The 17,738-nt window shown below is 43.4% G+C and overlaps 1 protein-coding gene across 1 annotated transcript in view; it reads right to left on the reverse strand.

The window, feature by feature from the left end:
* The window catches only part of LOC308335345 (1-phosphatidylinositol 4,5-bisphosphate phosphodiesterase beta-3-like), a gene marked incomplete at both ends in the record, with an annotated part of 68,935 nt that overhangs the window by 10,982 nt on the left and 40,215 nt on the right, over nucleotides 1-17,738 (reverse strand). The window contains 7 exons of the mRNA XM_080792365.1: nucleotides 384-547; nucleotides 6,975-7,121; nucleotides 9,029-9,195; nucleotides 10,054-10,154; nucleotides 10,940-11,009; nucleotides 11,438-11,491; nucleotides 12,146-12,225. Coding sequence (XP_080648491.1) covers nucleotides 384-547; nucleotides 6,975-7,121; nucleotides 9,029-9,195; nucleotides 10,054-10,154; nucleotides 10,940-11,009; nucleotides 11,438-11,491; nucleotides 12,146-12,225 — 783 coding nt within the window. The remainder of the gene's footprint in view (nucleotides 1-383; nucleotides 548-6,974; nucleotides 7,122-9,028; nucleotides 9,196-10,053; nucleotides 10,155-10,939; nucleotides 11,010-11,437; nucleotides 11,492-12,145; nucleotides 12,226-17,738) is intronic.

Consider the following 17,738-nt stretch of genomic DNA (forward strand, 5'->3'; position numbering starts at 1 on the left):
CGTGCATGCGTGGATGAATGAATGAATGAAGGAATGAATGAATGAATGAATGAATGAACAAACTAACCTTAAAAGGTCTAACTAATCTTTAACTCATTTGTGAAATTGTTTGAAATTTTCAACATTGAAGTGAACAGAGGGGAACTGTTTCATTGACGGACCATTTCCTGTTTAGTGATCGCCTAGCAACGGAGACGCTGTTAGACGGTGGTCTGGACAGCAATCTCACTGGATCAATAAAATAAACAAAAAAAGATAAAAGTCCTCTTTGGCAGTAAACTTAAAAGTTATAGGGGATGTGGGTGGTCATGGTACTGACCTTAAAGGGGATGTAGGTGGTCTATAACTGACCTTAAAGGGGACGTGGGCGGTCTATAACTGACCTTAAAGGGGATATCGTTGGTCATGCCGAAATTCATGCCTTGCGTGATGTAAGGCTCCTCTTCCGGCAGGCGTCCCGGCCAACAGTGCAGCTCGATGCAGCGACAGCCCGTCAGCAACACCTGCCTGTACATCTCCACCGTCGACAGACCCCTCATCTGACCTGCTGCGAAGACGCACACGCGCACACACACAGTTTGACGTCGTTATCGATGCGCAGCTACTGCCTGTTGCCCTGCAAAATCCCCTTATCATTCATTCACCAAACTCACCCACACAGCTACTGCTGTTGTCCTGCAACGTCTCCTTATCATTCACTAAACTCACCCCACACAGCTAATGTTGTTACCATACCATACCATACCATCTTTATTTCTATAGCACATTTAATTAACAACAAGTTGTACCAAAGTGCTTTACAATAAAATAATAAAAATCACAACTTCATTTAAAAACAAACAACATACAGTACACAGTGTCACTTTCAACATCAAAAGCTCATACTATGCTTGGAAAAGCCAAAGAATAAAAATATGTCTTGAGGGGTGTTCACTCTCCATTCCGACATGCTGCCACTCCTACATTGACTTCTAATTGTCGGAATGGTGGTATGCTCCATATTTTTAAACATTCCACCATTCCGACAGAAAAAAGTCCCACCATTCCGACAGGGACCCGTGGCAGAAAAAGTCCCACCATTCCGACAGATCACTTTCAAGTCCCACCATTCCGACAGATCACTTTCACAACTATTTATTTATTATTTATATTTATATTAATATAAATATTATTATTTATTTATATTTATATATATATTTATATATATATATTTATATTTATATTTATATTTATATTTATATTTATATTTATTATATTTATTTTATTTATTTATTATTGTTATTTATTATTATTTATATTAATATAAACACTGACCATGACACTGACATGATACTGACCATGACACTGACCAGACATGTGAGCTTGCAGATCAGCTATTTTTGATGTGCGCCTTGTATATCCTCACTGAGTCTGTGTTAACTGTGCACAGATGTTTTGGACGTCACACTGACAAGAACCGGTGTGCGCATGCAGGGGGCTGTACACATCGTGCGGTGGCCAATTACGCACCGGTTTCATTTGTTCATAGTTCGACCAGTTACTTTATATGAAGCAAATACTCTTTGTAGGTAGGTAGGTAGGTAGGTAGGTAGGTACTTTATTAATCCCAGAGGGGAAATTCAGGTGTTACAGCAGCTCATAAAGACATAAATAAAAAAACATCATAATAGTTAAATAAAAATGCATCAAAATTGCATATATGCATCTAAGTTAAGCTACAATATAAATAAATACATGACAGACCAAAACATTACTAAAAAATATTCTGTTTATATCCCACAACTGGATAAATAACCAATGTTGGTACTCAACGAAAAAATAACCCTAATCCACCCTGTAGCAACTCATAAAGTAATTAGGGCTCATAATTGGATTTTTTTTAAATGTAATAAAAACTCATAATGTAGTAATCTGTTCATAATGCAATAAAAAGACAAGCGCATAACGTAATAAAATATTTTTCTATAATGTAATAATGTAATAATGTGTTACGTTAAAAGGGAAAATGGCCCATATTTGGTGGCAAAAACAGTGTCATGTCAGTGTCATGGTCAGTGTCATGTCAGTGTCATGTCAGTGTCATGGTCAGTGTCATGTCAGTATCATGGTCAGTATCATGTCAGTGTCATGTCAGTGTCATGGTCAGTATCATGTCAGTGTCATGGTCAGTGTCATGGTCAGTGTCATGTCAGTGTCATGGTCAGTGTCATGTCAGTGTCATGTCAGTGTCATGGTCAGTGTCATGGTCAGTATCATGTCAGTATCATGGTCAGTGTCATGTCAGTATCATGGTCAATATGACTAAAATGTAATAAAAACTCATAATGTAATAATCAGCTCATATATTATAAAGACATTATTGCATTATGAAGTTTTATCACAGTATGAGTCGCCTATGTGGAGGTTCCTAATGTAACACATTATTACATTATAGAAAAATATATTAAGTTATGTGCTCGTCTTTTAATTACATTATGAGCTGATTATTACATTATTTACAGTTGCTACACACCCCTTAAAAAATTGCCTTGAAAATACATTTAAGATTTGTGGACTGTCGGAATGGTGGGACTAAAATGTGTCGGAATGGTGGGACTAAAATGTGTCGGAATGGGGGGATGTCGGAATGGCAACATGTCGGAATGGGGGCATGTCGGAATGGGGGTATGTCGGAATGGCAGCATGTCGGAATGGAGGGATGCACCCGTCTTGAGGCGTGATTTAAACACCTGAAGAGTGGGGGCTTGTCTTATGTGCAGAGGCAGCTCATTCCAGAGTTTGGGAGCTGCCACTGCAAAAGCCCGGTTCCCTCTGAGCTTCAGCCTTGATTTAGGCACCACCAGGAGAAGCTGGTCAGACGACCTGAGGGTCCTTGTGGGAACATACGGTATGAGTAGTTCAGAGAGATAAATGGGTGCCAAACCATTTAAACATTTAAAAACAAAAAGCAAAACCTTGAAATCAATCCTGTATCGCACAGGAAGCCAATGGAGGGAGGCTAGTACAGGACTAATATGGTCACGTTTACGTGTGCCTGTAAGCAACCGTGCAGCGGCATTCTGGACTAGCTGTAAGCGAGAGATGGAGGCCTGGTTAACTCCAATATACAGGGCATTACAGTAGTCGAGGAGGGATGTCATAAAGGCATGGATAACAGTTTCGAACACAGGGCGGGAAAGACAAGATTTTATCTTTGCCAGCCTTCTAAGCTGGAAGAAGCTCTTTCTGACTGTTTCATTTACCTGTTTGTCCATTTTTAGATCAGAGTCTATCTTAAAGCCTAGATTGGTGGCAATTGGCTTTAAGAAAGGCTCAAGGGGACCCAAATCACCAGGAGGAAACACATTGTTGCTTGGCCCAAACACCATAACCTCGGTCTTGCCGTCGTTAAAGTTTAAAAAGTTTAAAGCCAGCCATGCTTTTACATCCTCCAGGCAAGCGAGCAAGGGTTTTAAGGAGTCAGGGTTGTTACGTTTCAGAGGCAGGTAGATTTGGCTGTCGTCAGCGTAACAGTGGAAGGAAACACCGTGTTTTCTAAAAATAGATCCTAGGGGGAGCAGGTACAACATAAACAAGATTGGACCTAAGATCGAGCCCTGTGGCACCCCGCAGGGGAGGGATGCTGTGGAGGATGTGGCATCTCCTAGGGTGACACAGAGACTTTGTGGCGATCCGCCAAAATAAGAGTAAACCAAAATAATATGTTCAAGGAATGACAGCACTCACACGGAGATCCACGCTATTTTGGTCAGTGACGTTGCCTGTGCATGGCTCTGGTTGGCTGCTCGATGAATGCCCAGCCTCTAACAAAAATGGAGAGGACTTCCAGTTTTTGAGTCGGTCGCGGGAGTGAGAAGTGTGTGGTACAGACCGGTGCTGTATTTGTGAGGACGGCAGTTGCCCAGTGAACGTTTCTCAGAAACCCCGTAGTGAGCTATTCGGACGATCGCCTGTCATCAACTCAGGGACGACCGCGCCGCTGCAAAACCTCATCTCGCTGTCACGTCTACCGTCGACGCTGTCTTTTGAAGAGGAGCCGTGCCACGTAGTAGAGAGCCGCTGAGCGGAGAGGGTTACTGTGGGTGAGCGGAGTACGGAGGCTAGCTGCAGAGCTAACACACAAACACACACCTACACACACACGCACGCCAGAGTGCACGCGCGCACACACATCCCTACACAAGCGCCAGGACGCTGTTTTGTTTTGTTTCTTTCCTTTTAGTGTGTTTTGGTTTGACAGTTTAACAGTGGTGCACGGCACCCGGGTTCATTTGGTTGTTGTGAAACCAGAAGTGGAGTTTAAGGATGCCATGAACTAAACTGAACTGCCCTTCTTTATTTCAATACAAACCTTAAATTGACTTTCTGTGTGTCGTTTGCATTTCTTATTTACTGGTGAAATGAGTGAGTTTATTGAAATGTACTGATTTATTATATATATATATTATTCTTATATATATATATATATATACCCTGAGTTAACAGGTAGGTTGCTGTATATTATACAGTGACCTCTGTAGGGTTTCTCCCTGGGACAAAAGGTTATTTGGGAAACCGCTACATAAATAAATGGCGCCCGATGTTTAAAATGTTTACCATGTCAAGGTTATGATGTGAAAAAGGTAGCCTTAAAGGCAAACAGAGTTTTTTTAATTATTTGGTACATTTCTGGGAAAACTAAAACTAAAGGAACCACAACGCATTCAAACTGTACAATAAACATTGCTACTCAAACAAACTGGGAAATTCAAAATGGCAGCCGATAACTCTCTCTGGGAGTTCGGAGACTTAGTGGAACCACTGCTGCACCCACCTAGTGCTCCACAATCAGGAGAGGAGAATGTGTTCAATCAGCAAATTAACCCACCAATCACCCACTACTCATTGTTGGACCTGGATGCTCTCTCCCATGAACCACAAGGGGCTGTTGCCTCTAGAGCAGCGGGACCGGCAAATGTGCATCTGACTCCTACGCAGCCACAGGGTGCTACTGGCCAACCACTAGACACTGGTGGTCAGTCAGTTGGGTCGCTCTCTCCTGGGAATCCATTTTCTGCTGCACTTCCTAAAACCCCACCTATTCCAAAACCCAGAAAGGGGAGTGCACAGTCACCAAATGTTCCCCCATCACCACTTAGCCATCAGGAGATGGAGAGGATGCTAACCAACTTCTCAAACAAAATAACCATTCACTGCGAAAATCAAATGCAAGCATTCCACCGATCAATAACCCGGCAACAGGATTTCATGCGAGCACAAATGGACAGTTCATTAAATTGGCGTCTGAAAGCACTCCACACTGACCTACTGAAAAGTTTAATGGATGGCCTTAACCCCATGACTATGACTGTAAGGCATCTGCAGAGTGAGGTACAGAAAAAGGACATGGAAATGAACCCTGACAGGTAGGATCTGAAAAACTCCAGTGCTGACCCTCTAATGCCAACCCAGTGCTCCAGGCGAGAGAGCAAAATGCTGTAATCTACCGTGTCGAAAGCGGCAGTCAGGTCCAGGAGCACCAGAATAATAGAATCACCCGAGTCCGTAGCCAAAAATATATCATTGAAAATTCGTATGAGTGCAGTCTCAGTACTATGGAGGGCTTTGTACCCAGACTGGAACACTTCTAAGATGCCATGGGTGTTCAGATGGGGCATCAGTTGGGCCAGGACGCATTTTTCCATAACTTTTGAATTAAAAGGGAGCTTGGAAATAGGCCTGAAGTTGGATGGGACAGAGGGATCGAGGTTGTGCTTTTTAAGCAACGGCTGTACCACAGCATGTTTAAAAACGGCTGGTACATCACCTGCTAGGCACCGGTTTAAGATCAATAGGAGATCCGGCCCTGTGGCACCACTGGTCTCTTTAGCCAGCCGAGGAGGAAGGACGTCTGAGGGGGAGCCAGTTGGTTTTATTTGGGAAATAATTTCCTCTAGCTGAATAAGAGACACAGGCTCAAAGTGGCTCAAAATGGCGGGGCAGGTGACAGCAGTAGACGGGTCATGTGTCGGAGTAGGAATGCTAGCCCTAATGTTAGCAACCTTTTCCATAAAAAACTTTAAAAAGAGCTCACATGTTTCAGGGGAATCATCTAGACAGACAGGCTGGGGGACGTCAAGAATGTCGTTTATAGTTTTAAATAAAACCTGAGGTTTGTGACAGTTTGTCACAATGATATCTGAAAAGTATTTCATTTTTTCAGTTTTGACAATTAGCTGGTATTTACGCCAACTATCACGCAAAATGTCAAACGACACCGTTAGCTTATCTTTTTTCCACTGACGTTCAGCTCGCCTGCATTCTTTTCTGACCTTCCGTGTGCTGTCATTCAACCATTGTTGTCCTGCAACTTCTCCTTATCATTCACTAAACTCACCCCACACAGCTACTGCTGTTGTCCTGCAACGTCTCCTTATCATTCACTAAACTCACTCACCCCACACAGCTACTGCTGTTGTCCTGCAATGTCCCCTTATCATACACTAAACTCACCCCACACCCACACAGCTACTGCTGTTGTCCTGCAACATCTCCTTATCATTCACTAAACTCACCCCACACAGCTACTGCTGTTGTCCTGCAACATCTCCTTATCATTCACTAAACTCACCCCACACAGCTACTGCTGTTGTCCTGCAACGTCCCCTTATCATTCACTAAACTCACTCACCCCACATAGCTACTGCCTGTTGTCCTGCAACGTCCCCTTATCATTCACTAAACTCACCCCACACAGCTACTGCTGTTGTCCTGCAACATCTCCTTATCATTCACTAAACTCACCCCACACACCCCTCAGGTTTTTTTGTAGGCTACTACTGAATTTGACAGTGGACCAGTGAATCAAACTAGTGTTACTGTTTACTTTTTACTGTAGGTTTGACTCTCAAGTCTCGAACTGACGCAAGTTTTTTCAATTGTGAGAAAAGCATGGACACACACACACACACACACACACACACACACATACGTACCTGTGAGGTAGGTATTGTGGGAGGAGTTTATAAAGTAGTGGGCCAGAGGTTGGTGCATGTCGTCGATGATGTCGAGTCTCTCTGGAGGAACAATGGTGTTCTCATCCCCTCCCAAATACCTACTGAACCCCAGCAGACTGATATGGTCTGGAAGGGAGGGAGAAAGAGAGAGAGAGAGAGAGCATTCAGGTGACGAATACAAAATCAATTACAATTTGTATAGTCTTCATGGAATTACACAGTAAGTCTATATGAATGAACAATGGTCAGGTTGTGGCCTCTTGGTGGCGCTATAATAGGCCAATGTGAAAAGGGTGCCATTTCTTCTTACACCTTGGATGGCAATTGGATGATTTGAGCCAATTTGTTCCAAAAATGTGTTTTGCAAAAGTCCACCTGTTGGTGGCGCTATAACAGGCCAATGTGAAAAGGGTGGGATATATTCCTCAGCCTAGTAGGAAAGTCTGTGAAAGATTTCACGTAAATTGCACGCTGCGTTCATTATTTGAGGCTTTTTGTTCAAAACGGGCCAATCCAGCAAATTTTGAAAGCCAATGTTAGCCAATTAGGATGGAATATGAAATATCGGACAGATCCGTCATGAACACATGACTATAGAGATACAGTGTAACGATTTGCGGGATTTTTGGACAGAATCTGGAGGAGTAATATAAAAAAAAATGTTTTACAAAAGCCGGCCTCCAGGTGGCGCTATAACAGGCAGAGGTTCATCGTTGGCATCCAGGGAGTGTGTGTGCAAAATCTGGCATCGACCGGGTTAACGGTGCCGGAGATTAGCTGGTAACAGACGGACGGACGGATGCGCACACACACACACTCTCTCCCCCCATGCCTTCGGCCTGGTGGAGACAATTATGCTAGACTGTAGGCATAAGGGGTATGTAGTGTGGCGCGCAAGATAGGGCCTAATGCCTAGTTTCTTGAATCGCAAACTGAAATAATTTAGTTAAAATGTTGTGAGTCTCTAATGTGAACACGCACCTCTCTCCAGCTGGCAGAGGTTGGTCTCTAATGTGAACACACACCTCTCTCCAGCTGGCAGAGGTTGGTCTCTAATGTGAACACACACCTCTCTCCAGCTGGCAGAGGTTGGTCTCTAATGTGAACACACACCTCTCTCCAGCTGGCAGAGGTTGGTCTCTAATGTGAACACACACCTCTCCAGCTGGCAGAGGTTGGTCTCTAATGTGAACACGCACCTCTCTCCAGCTGGCAGAGGTTGGTCTCTAATGTGAACACACACCTCTCTCCAGCTGGCAGAGGTTGGTCTCTAATGTGAACACACACCTCTCTCCAGCTGGCAGAGGTTGGTCTCTAATGTGAACACACACCTCTCTCCAGCTGGCAGAGGTTGGTCTCTAATGTGAACACACACCTCTCTCCAGCTGGCAGAGGTTGGTCTCTAATGTGAACACACACCTCTCTCCAGCTGGCAGAGGTTGGTCTCTAATTTGAACACACACCTCTCTCCAGCTGGCAGAGGTTGGTCTCTAATGTGAACACACACCTCTCTCCAGCTGGCAGAGGTTGGTCTCTAATTTGAACACACACCTCTCTCCAGCTGGCAGAGGTTGGTCTCTAATGTGAACACACACTTCTCTCCAGCTGGCAGAGGTTGGTCTCTAATGTGAACACACACCTCTCTCCAGCTGGCAGAGGTTGGTCTAATGTGAACACATACCTCTCTCCAGCTGGCAGAGGTTGGTCTCTAATGTGAACACATACCTCTCTCCAGCTGGCAGAGGTTGGTCTCTAATGTGAACACACACCTCTCTCCAGCTGGCAGAGGTTGGTCTCTAATGTTAACACACACCTCTCTCCAGCTGGCAGAGGTTGGTCTCTAATGTGAACACATACCTCTCTCCAGCTGGCAGAGGTTGGTCTCTAATGTGAACACACACCTCTCTCCAGCTGGCAGAGGTTGGTCTCTAATGTTAACACACACCTCTCTCCAGCTGGCAGAGGTTGGTCTCTAATGTGAACACATACATCTCTCCAGCTGGCAGAGGTTGGTCTCTAATTTGAACACGCACCTTTCTCCAGCTGGCAGAGGTTGGTCTCGTAGCTCTCCATGACCGTGAGGATCTGCTCTCGTTTGAGCGGAGGGTAGAGCACCTCGTTGAGACGGGAGTCTCTCTGCTGCTGGTTGACGAAGTCCATGAGCTGGTCCAGAGAAATATGGGGCTTCTTCTTAGAGCCACTGTGGGGGACGGACACACCCACACACACACACACACACACACACACACACACACACTCGTCAGTGAAAAAAGGTAGTCGACGGACATTTTTTGTCATACTATTAGTCGACGAAATCAACAGACGCTTACACACGTACACGTACACACGCACGCGGGGTCATGACCGAAATAATAAGTTCTAAGTCATTTTTTTAATCTTAAATATCTTAGATAATTGCAAGTATTAGGAATTTAGTAGTAGGATTTTTTCCAGAAAAAAGGCGCTTGAGTGCCAAGCAGATGAGACAGATTTTACGTCCTGCCTTCCATTTGCCCCCAAAACCGGGAGGTGAAAACTTCCATTACTACCTCGCGCTAGTGAGTCTGATCTCTCTTTAGAAGTGTTATTATTCTAAACGAGATGCATGATGAAGTCAGAAATTAGGACAGACCATCGCCGCTCTGATCAAAACCATGAACAGCGCCGTAGATTCAGAGTAAATAAGGAATGTCGTTGGCCCGTAAACCAGGAAGTGAATGGCTGTAACGGGCTGTAATGGGCTGTAACGATACATTTTAAAAGTGATACGTCTCACGATATATGGTTGACGATACGATACATGGACGGTATTGGTTCATTATGGCGATACGATTCAATGATTTGAAATTGATACAGTAACTATTTAGCAAATACATATGTGTGAAACTTGTGGATAGTGCAGGTTTTTTAAGGGAAAGATTTATTATTATGGATATAAATAAGTAAAACCTACTCTAGGGTGAGTAGGCGTATGGTGTGTGATATCTCCTCTAGGGGGAGTAGGGGTGTGGTGTGTGATATCTCCTCTAGGGGGAGTAGGGGTGTGGTGCGTACTCACATGTCTTCAAAGATGCCCTGGATCTCGGGTCTGAGACACAGAGTTTCCAGAAACCTCTGGAAGGCTTCCCACGTGAAGTCGTCTGGCTTGATGCCCTCTGTCTCCGCACACACACACCCACACACACACACACACACACACACGCACGCACGCACGCATGCACGCCGCACGCACACACACACACACACACACACACACACACACACACACACACACACACACACAGACACAGAGATAGAGGGCAGTGTTAATTTTGCTGACTAAAACAATGACAAAATGGATACTAAAGGCACAGATAGAAAACAATGCTAAAAGGATAACTCAGGCTTGTTTCCATTAATGATTTATTACGTCAATTACATCACTGGCCATTAGGGGGTTAAGCTCCTTCCTGTGTATTCAATTCAACCAGACATTTAAAGACAATACTATTGACTATCTCTTGGAGTGGTGAGCCTCAGTGTGCGCCGCGCTCGGGAATCATTAGTTGATTTGACCCCCCAATCCAACCCATTGATGCTGAGTGCCAAGCAGGGAGGCATTGGGTCCCATTTTTACAGTCTTTGGTATGACCCGGCCTGGTATGACTGCGAGGTCGGGGATCAAACGCCCGACCTCGCAGTTTCAGGGCGGACACTCTAACCACAATGCCACGGTCTGGTCAACAATAATATGTCACGAAGAATCACAATCATCTTTATTTTATCTTTATTTGTGCATAATGGTTCCCATCGCGTTATTTTTCCAAGAAACAACACGATGGGAACTATGCAGAAAAAAATAATTTCACACACATTTTTACTTACTGTGAACATGTTCCTGTTTCAATCTGTGCCAGATTGATTGATTGATTGATTGACATAGAAGACACTGTGATGGTCCTTACCTTGTTGACAATCCCGCACTGTTCCAGAGTCGTCTCCACTCGCCTCTTATCTGAGAACATCTTTATTATGCTAGGAGACAGGGTAGTGGAGGAAAACGTTGAGTAAATGTATCAATACGGCAATTTACTGTAGAAAATAAGTAAAAGTCCACAGAATTAAAGGTTTACTTGAGTAAAAGTAGCCTACGTATTAGTATCAAAATGTACCTAAAGTACCAAAAGCAGAAAGTACTCATTATGCAGAATGTCCCATTTCACAACTGCATACACATCTTTTGAAAGCTCAGTGAGCTCTTAGATCTGCTATTTTTAAATGGCCAAAATGTATATAGGGCTGAAGTGGTTAATGTATGTTTTGTAATAATGTAATAATGTGTGTGTGAGTGAGTGAGTGAGTGAGTGAGTGAGTGAGTGTGTGTGTGTGTGTGTGTGTGTGTGTGTGTGTGTGTGTGTGTGTGTGTGTGTGTGTGTGTGTGTGTGTGTGTGTGCACATCTCACTTTTTCACTGGTATTTTTCCATCTTGATTAACCTGCAATTTTAACTTGGAGTACCTAAGAGAGAGACAGAGAGAGAGAGAGAGAGAGAGAGAGAGAGAGAGAGAGAGAGAGAGAGAGGCAGGCAGGTGACAAATAACAATTTGTATAGTATTCATGGAATTACACAGTAGGTCTGAACAATGCCGACAAATAATCATTTTAAAATAATCAACTGCAATGTATATAAAACACATGACGTGGACGTTTTTTTCGAAAACTGCATTTAAAAAATATAAAAATATATTTAACCCTATAACCCTGAATACACTCCAGCCATTAAACTCAACCTCTAAATGTGTGATCCTAGAATACATTCTATAAACCTGACGTCTAAATGTGTGATCCTTAAGGCCCAAACCACACCAGCTGCAACTTAGGGCTTAAGCCCTATACCACACCAGAGGGCCACCATGCAACATGCAACTATTTCCAACCATTATTGCCAATGGCAGTTGCATTGGTGTGGTTTGTTTTGTTGCAAGGAGTTGCGAGTAGTTGCAAGGAGCTGCAACTACTACATGTCTTTAAAAGTATTTTGTTGCACGGAGTTGCATTGGTGTGACATGTCCTTAAAACTGTTGTGTTGCTAGGAGTTGCATTGGTGATGTTTGGGCCTAACACATTGTTCATTTGGCCCTCACAGGTGTTGTAACGCATGCACGCACTTACGCTTTGAGGAGGAAGGTGTTCCGTGATGCATTCTGGGAAAGGATGTTTGTAGCCAGCTTAAACAATTCATCTGTCCATATCTGGAACACACACACACACACACACACACACACACACACACACACACACACACACACGCACGCACACACACACACACACGTGAGGATATTGACTTACATTCATTCCTTAATTCTGACTCAACCCTGTTTAGACACTATTATACAGTATATTGTACAGCCTGAGGACACAAGTAAAGGAAAGGAGGGAAGGAATGGGGGAAAGTAGTTTAGGCCTACCGAAGACAGTTTTGTAGAAAACGTCTCTAAAAGGGCGGCAATACAGTACTGAGATGTTTACGATCATAAACTATTTTGAAATCTGGTAGCAACACACACCCCAGGATAATCTGACAAGATACATTTTAGCAGATAAGGAGATGAGGAGGTACAAACCAGTGTTGATTCTGACAGCACATTTAGATTTTAGTTTTAGTCATAGGGCCAAGAAAGTTTGGTTTAGTATCAGGGATTTGTTGATCAAGGATTAATTTTAATTCGAGTTGTGTTGCACCACTTAATTTTAAGCATTGCTTAACAGATCTGTGATTAAATCCTTAACCTGTGATTAAAATCCATTAAACTGTGATTAAAACTTTAAACTGTGATTAATTCATGGATTAAACTTTGTTGTGTGTCCGCCATCTTGGTTTTGCGCTGTAAATAAACAGCAGCAGTCGTGAGCATCATTAGCGTTACTATTTCATTCATATTTGAGAATGTTTTAAGTAAATTATAGTGCCTGCAGAAAAAATATATATAATAATAAAAACCGTCTCGCTCGCTAAAAAAAGAACAGACGTATAAGCTCAGAGAGCGTCACTCCGTGGTGCGTGGTAGGTTTATAGATCTGTTCCGTTGATCACACACACCACCACTTCCTCCGATAGTTTCCCATTCCAAAACAACAACAAACATGGCGCAGCGTGCAAGGGGTTCAAACTTCACTAGCCATGAAAAGCATTTATTATGTCAGTTAATGGAGCAGTATCGGAACACTATTGAAGACAAAAAAACTGACAATGTAATGGTGAGAAAAAAATACTTGGCATGGGACGAGTTGTGTACGTGTTACGTCCCCAGTTTGAAAGCCTGTTGGAAAAACTTGAAAGCAAAGGCGAAAAAAGAAGCTTCTGAGGAAAGGAGGGAGACTTTTCTCACAGGAGGTGGACCCCCACCCGGAAAGATTGATGCGTTGTCACAGAAGATCATCGAGTTGATCCCACAGCAAATCAATCCCTTACCAAACCAATATGATGATGATGCCCTGGCTGACCATTTTGACCAACCCTTACTGCTGGTACCAGTGGACCCGGACGGTGCGGACCTACCATCAACGTCCACCTCTGAACGTGAGTTCAGTTGTGTGTGTGTGTGTGTGTGTGTGTGTGTGTGTGTGTGTGTGTGTGTGTGCGTGCGTGCGTGCCACTGTGTGTGTGTGCGTGCGCTTTTGCTACCTTGTGGGGATCGAACTATGACTACACACCAACGACGTGGGGACCTGCATCCTTGTGGGCACCAAAATCCTGGTCCCCAGAAGGATTATCATTTAAATTGATAGAAAAACAGTTTCTAGTATTCCTAGGGCAAATTTATTTGGTTTTTAAAAAAGTGCCCACAGAGATAGAAAATCATGAAAAGTGTGTTAAAAGTGTGTTAATATGCTCCCCCTACTGACCAAAACTATGCAACTGCAGAAGTGTGTGAATTCAGGCATTTTCACACACCTATAGCCAATAATATGCCGTGCTGCCTATCACGTGTCACTTTAGCCAATCAGCGCGAGTTTAGCAGGTTACCGTACCGGTAAAAGGTGACACCCCCCAGTCTGCCTATCACGTGTCACTTTAGCCAATCAGCGCGAGTTTAGCAGGTTACAGTACCGGTAAAAGGTGACACCCCCCAGTCACACGTCACCCCCGCCAGCCTGAAGGCTCGTACGGTGTCACCGTCAAGGAAGCAGGAAGAAGGAGGCAGGAGGCAGGAGAAGAGAGAAGGTAACTTTTCGAACTATTTTGTAATTATCATAAGAATCGGATTGTTTTTGTACAGTTCAACTAACTATTACAATGCTTTAGTCCACAACTCGCCTGTGGTAAAACAGTAGAAACAATACCAATAAAGTTCCAAATAAAATAAGTATTTTATTATATTATTAAATGTATTATATTTTATATATACAGGCATCAAGCCTAAATCACTGTGGACTGGGTTTTTTTTTTTCTTGGACTGACTGTATTTTTTTTAATTTGATGTTGTGCAGGTCTGTCCATAGTGCACTCTTGGCTTTTCTTGCCTAGTAATACTAGTGTGAGCTAGACAATTTCGCGCAGCTGTGTTGAATTGCGTCTAATGAGCACCTCGATTGGAAACCTCTCCAGCAGATAGGTGGGGGGAGGGGGTGAATTTACTGCACTTGGTTGTAAGTAGCTATACTGCCTCGCTCACCCAAATTGTGTTGCCGTCGTTTCGTTTGGAGTAAAGGACAAACTTTCATCTTTGGTGCACGAGAAGAAAATTGTTATTCCAGTGACTGACTTCCTTTATTTTTTTCATAGGCTCATTCTCCGTCATGGCCCTGGAGAATGCTGCCAGTGACAACCGCTTCCAGGTAAAAGTGATTTTTATTCAGCTTCACAATAGCTTTGAATTGTTTGTAAGATGTTGTAAAACGCATTATAGAATGTGCGGCCACCTTCTTGTTTATAATTAAAGTTGGTAGACGAATGGTATACATTTATATATGCTCCTTTTTAAAAGACAAACTAAAAAGCAACATTTAACAATATAAATAAATTGTTGTAGGCTTAATCATCAATAAACAACGCATCGCATCTGCGCGTCTACAGTACCTAGTCCAAAACATAAATAAATCCAGTCCAGATCTGAGCAAGTTATACCTATAAAGCCACTGGACGCATGGGCTAAGCCTTTTTTTATTATTAAGGAAGATCAGCATGCATGTCACCGTACGTGTTCTGTTTGTTGACATTTCGCTGACGAGAAAACCCTCAAACATCGATAGCACATGGCTAACTTGATAGCCGTAACTACCGTGCCAGTGTGGGGACTCGAGGAGGAGGTTGAGGAGGAAGCGACAGCGGCTGTAAACGTTCTCCCTCCAGGCCAAATGGCCAATAATGGATTTAATAATGTAGGTCTCTGCATTGATACGATCGACATGTGTTAATCTCGTCTCGCTGTCAGCCTGTCACTCGCTTACGTTTTGACTACTGCAACGCTACCGTTGTAGGCTTGTCGCCAACTAGCCATTGAAATACAACAGAGAACGGGGACATTGAGGGGGCAGAAAACAGAGCCAGAGCGCTGTTCATGCAGCCTGAAGTGTGACAAGCTGGGCGGCGCAAATAAGAGCAATTTTAGGCATGTGTGCAACATCCCTACAGCTAACCAGTGCTAATGGATATGAACGCCTGGGCATTGTACGGCCCGTGAAAGATTACTTGATAATCCGAAAATAAAACATACTTTCTAATTACCTTATGGGTAAAAGCATCGCTTTTATTTAGGCGCATGCTTTGATTACCAAACTCCCTTGCAGGAGGACAAGTTAAATCCCATTATGCTTCATTGCTTTATTTAACCCGCCTCGCCAATAAAGTTAAGATGCTGCCGTATGGCGTTGTTGCGCCCAGAATGTTGCATGCTTCTGAAGTTCAGAAAGCTTGGGCGGTGCGCCGTGAGCTTGTGGATCGTCTGTTTTCGGCACACGAGTCGATCGACACCGTTGTACCACAAAGTAAATCTGGCAGAACGAACGTGCACACATCAACATACAGCGCCTGCCAGGCTGCCAAGTCTCAACAATACCATTACTGGTTGGCTTATTATTGTTTTCAGAACGTTATTGTTTAATGGTTGTGACTTAACACTCATCTCTCGATAGTAAGCAGCGCACCATGGGTTGTGAAAGTGGCACCTCCAGTGTCCTCTGAATGGAACTATTAAGAGAGCTACCTCTAATGTTCTCATTGTTAAAAGAAAATGCTAGTATTTACAGGACTTGTAACTTAAACAAAAACATAGTTTTCAACTGGGAAAGGAAACGTAGAAAGTAGAAAGTAAAAAAATCACACCCATGTGAAGTGAGGGGTGATCTTATTGTACATCATCATGATGTAAAATAGTCACTCTGCCTATAATTTGGGTCAAATGTTTCACATTTAGTTTACCATTGCTTTGCCAAACAATGCCATTTACTGCTATTTATATAGAAATAAATTTGATATTATGCATAATTAAGTTCAGCCTTTTGGCCCGGCCCTCCAAAATATTTTCTGTTTCTCATTTGGCCCCTTGGGAAAAATAATTGCCCACCCCTGACGTATACCTATCTTAGCTAAATTAGCTTCCGCATGAAGGTGATGTCACACACAGCTCCTTGGAGTGTTTACTGCCCAACAAAATAATCCTGTTCTTATAAAGTTTATAAGAAGTGGAGAAGTCTTATAAAGTGGAGTAGGAGTATGTGGGGGTGACTGTGTGTGTTTTGTTTTTCAGTTTAATGTTGGAGTAGAAGTACTAGCAAGATGGACGGACTGTTGCGGAGGTGGTTAAATGCAAACCGGGTAGGATGTGAAAAGTCTCTTGAGTAGTTTTCATTTAGTTTTAGTCACATTTTAGTTACCTGGAATGTTTAGTCTAATTGCAGTCGACTAAATGTCATGCGATTTCTAGTCTACTATATCAACAGTTTATTTAGTCGACTAAATGTTTTTTGGCAGGCCTTGGTGGCGTCATAATGGCTGATTTTATACTTGCTGAAAATGGCAGATCTACAAGTTCACGTGTCGCGCTGTGACGTATTGTGAGATTGTAGATCTGCTATTTTCAGCATGCGACCAAGTGTAAAATGACTTATACTGGATCTCTTGTCCTCTCTTGCAGAAGGTGAAACCCATGTCTGCGGCTCTGCCCTCCACCTCCTCTGCGCCCGCCCAGTCCTGTGCCCGTCTCCCTTGACAACGAGACAACTGACAACCTGTTACAGCACAGTAGTGTTCTCCCAACCTCTCCGTCAGTGGCTTCTCCTCTCCTCACGAAGGTAACAGGGATTGTGTTCATAGTGTTATGATATCATTATTATTATTATTATATCATTATTCCTATACTAATCTTTGCTCTTGTCCTCTCTTCCCTGTAGATCATTCGACCAGCAAGTCGCCACTCAACTGGCTGGATGACGCTGCCCCCATGCCCTCCAGTAGCCTCTTCTCTCTGGCCTCCACCTCCTCTGCGCCCGCCCAGTCCTGTGCCCGTCTCCCTTGACAACGAGACAACTGACAACCTGTTACAGCACAGTAGTGTTCTCCCAACCTCTCCGTCAGTGGCTTCTCCTCTCCTCACGAAGGTAACAGGGATTGTGTTCATAGTGTTATGATATCATTATTATTATTATTATATCATTATTCCTATACTAATCTTTGCTCTTGTCCTCTCTTCCCTGTAGATCATTCGACCAGCAAGTCGCCACTCAACTGGCTGGATGACGCTGCCCCCATGCCCTCCAGTAGCCT

Source organism: Protomyctophum bolini, assembly GCF_963924005.1.
Source record: "Protomyctophum bolini genome assembly, chromosome: 20".
Classification (NCBI taxonomy): Eukaryota; Metazoa; Chordata; class Actinopteri; order Myctophiformes; family Myctophidae; genus Protomyctophum; species Protomyctophum bolini.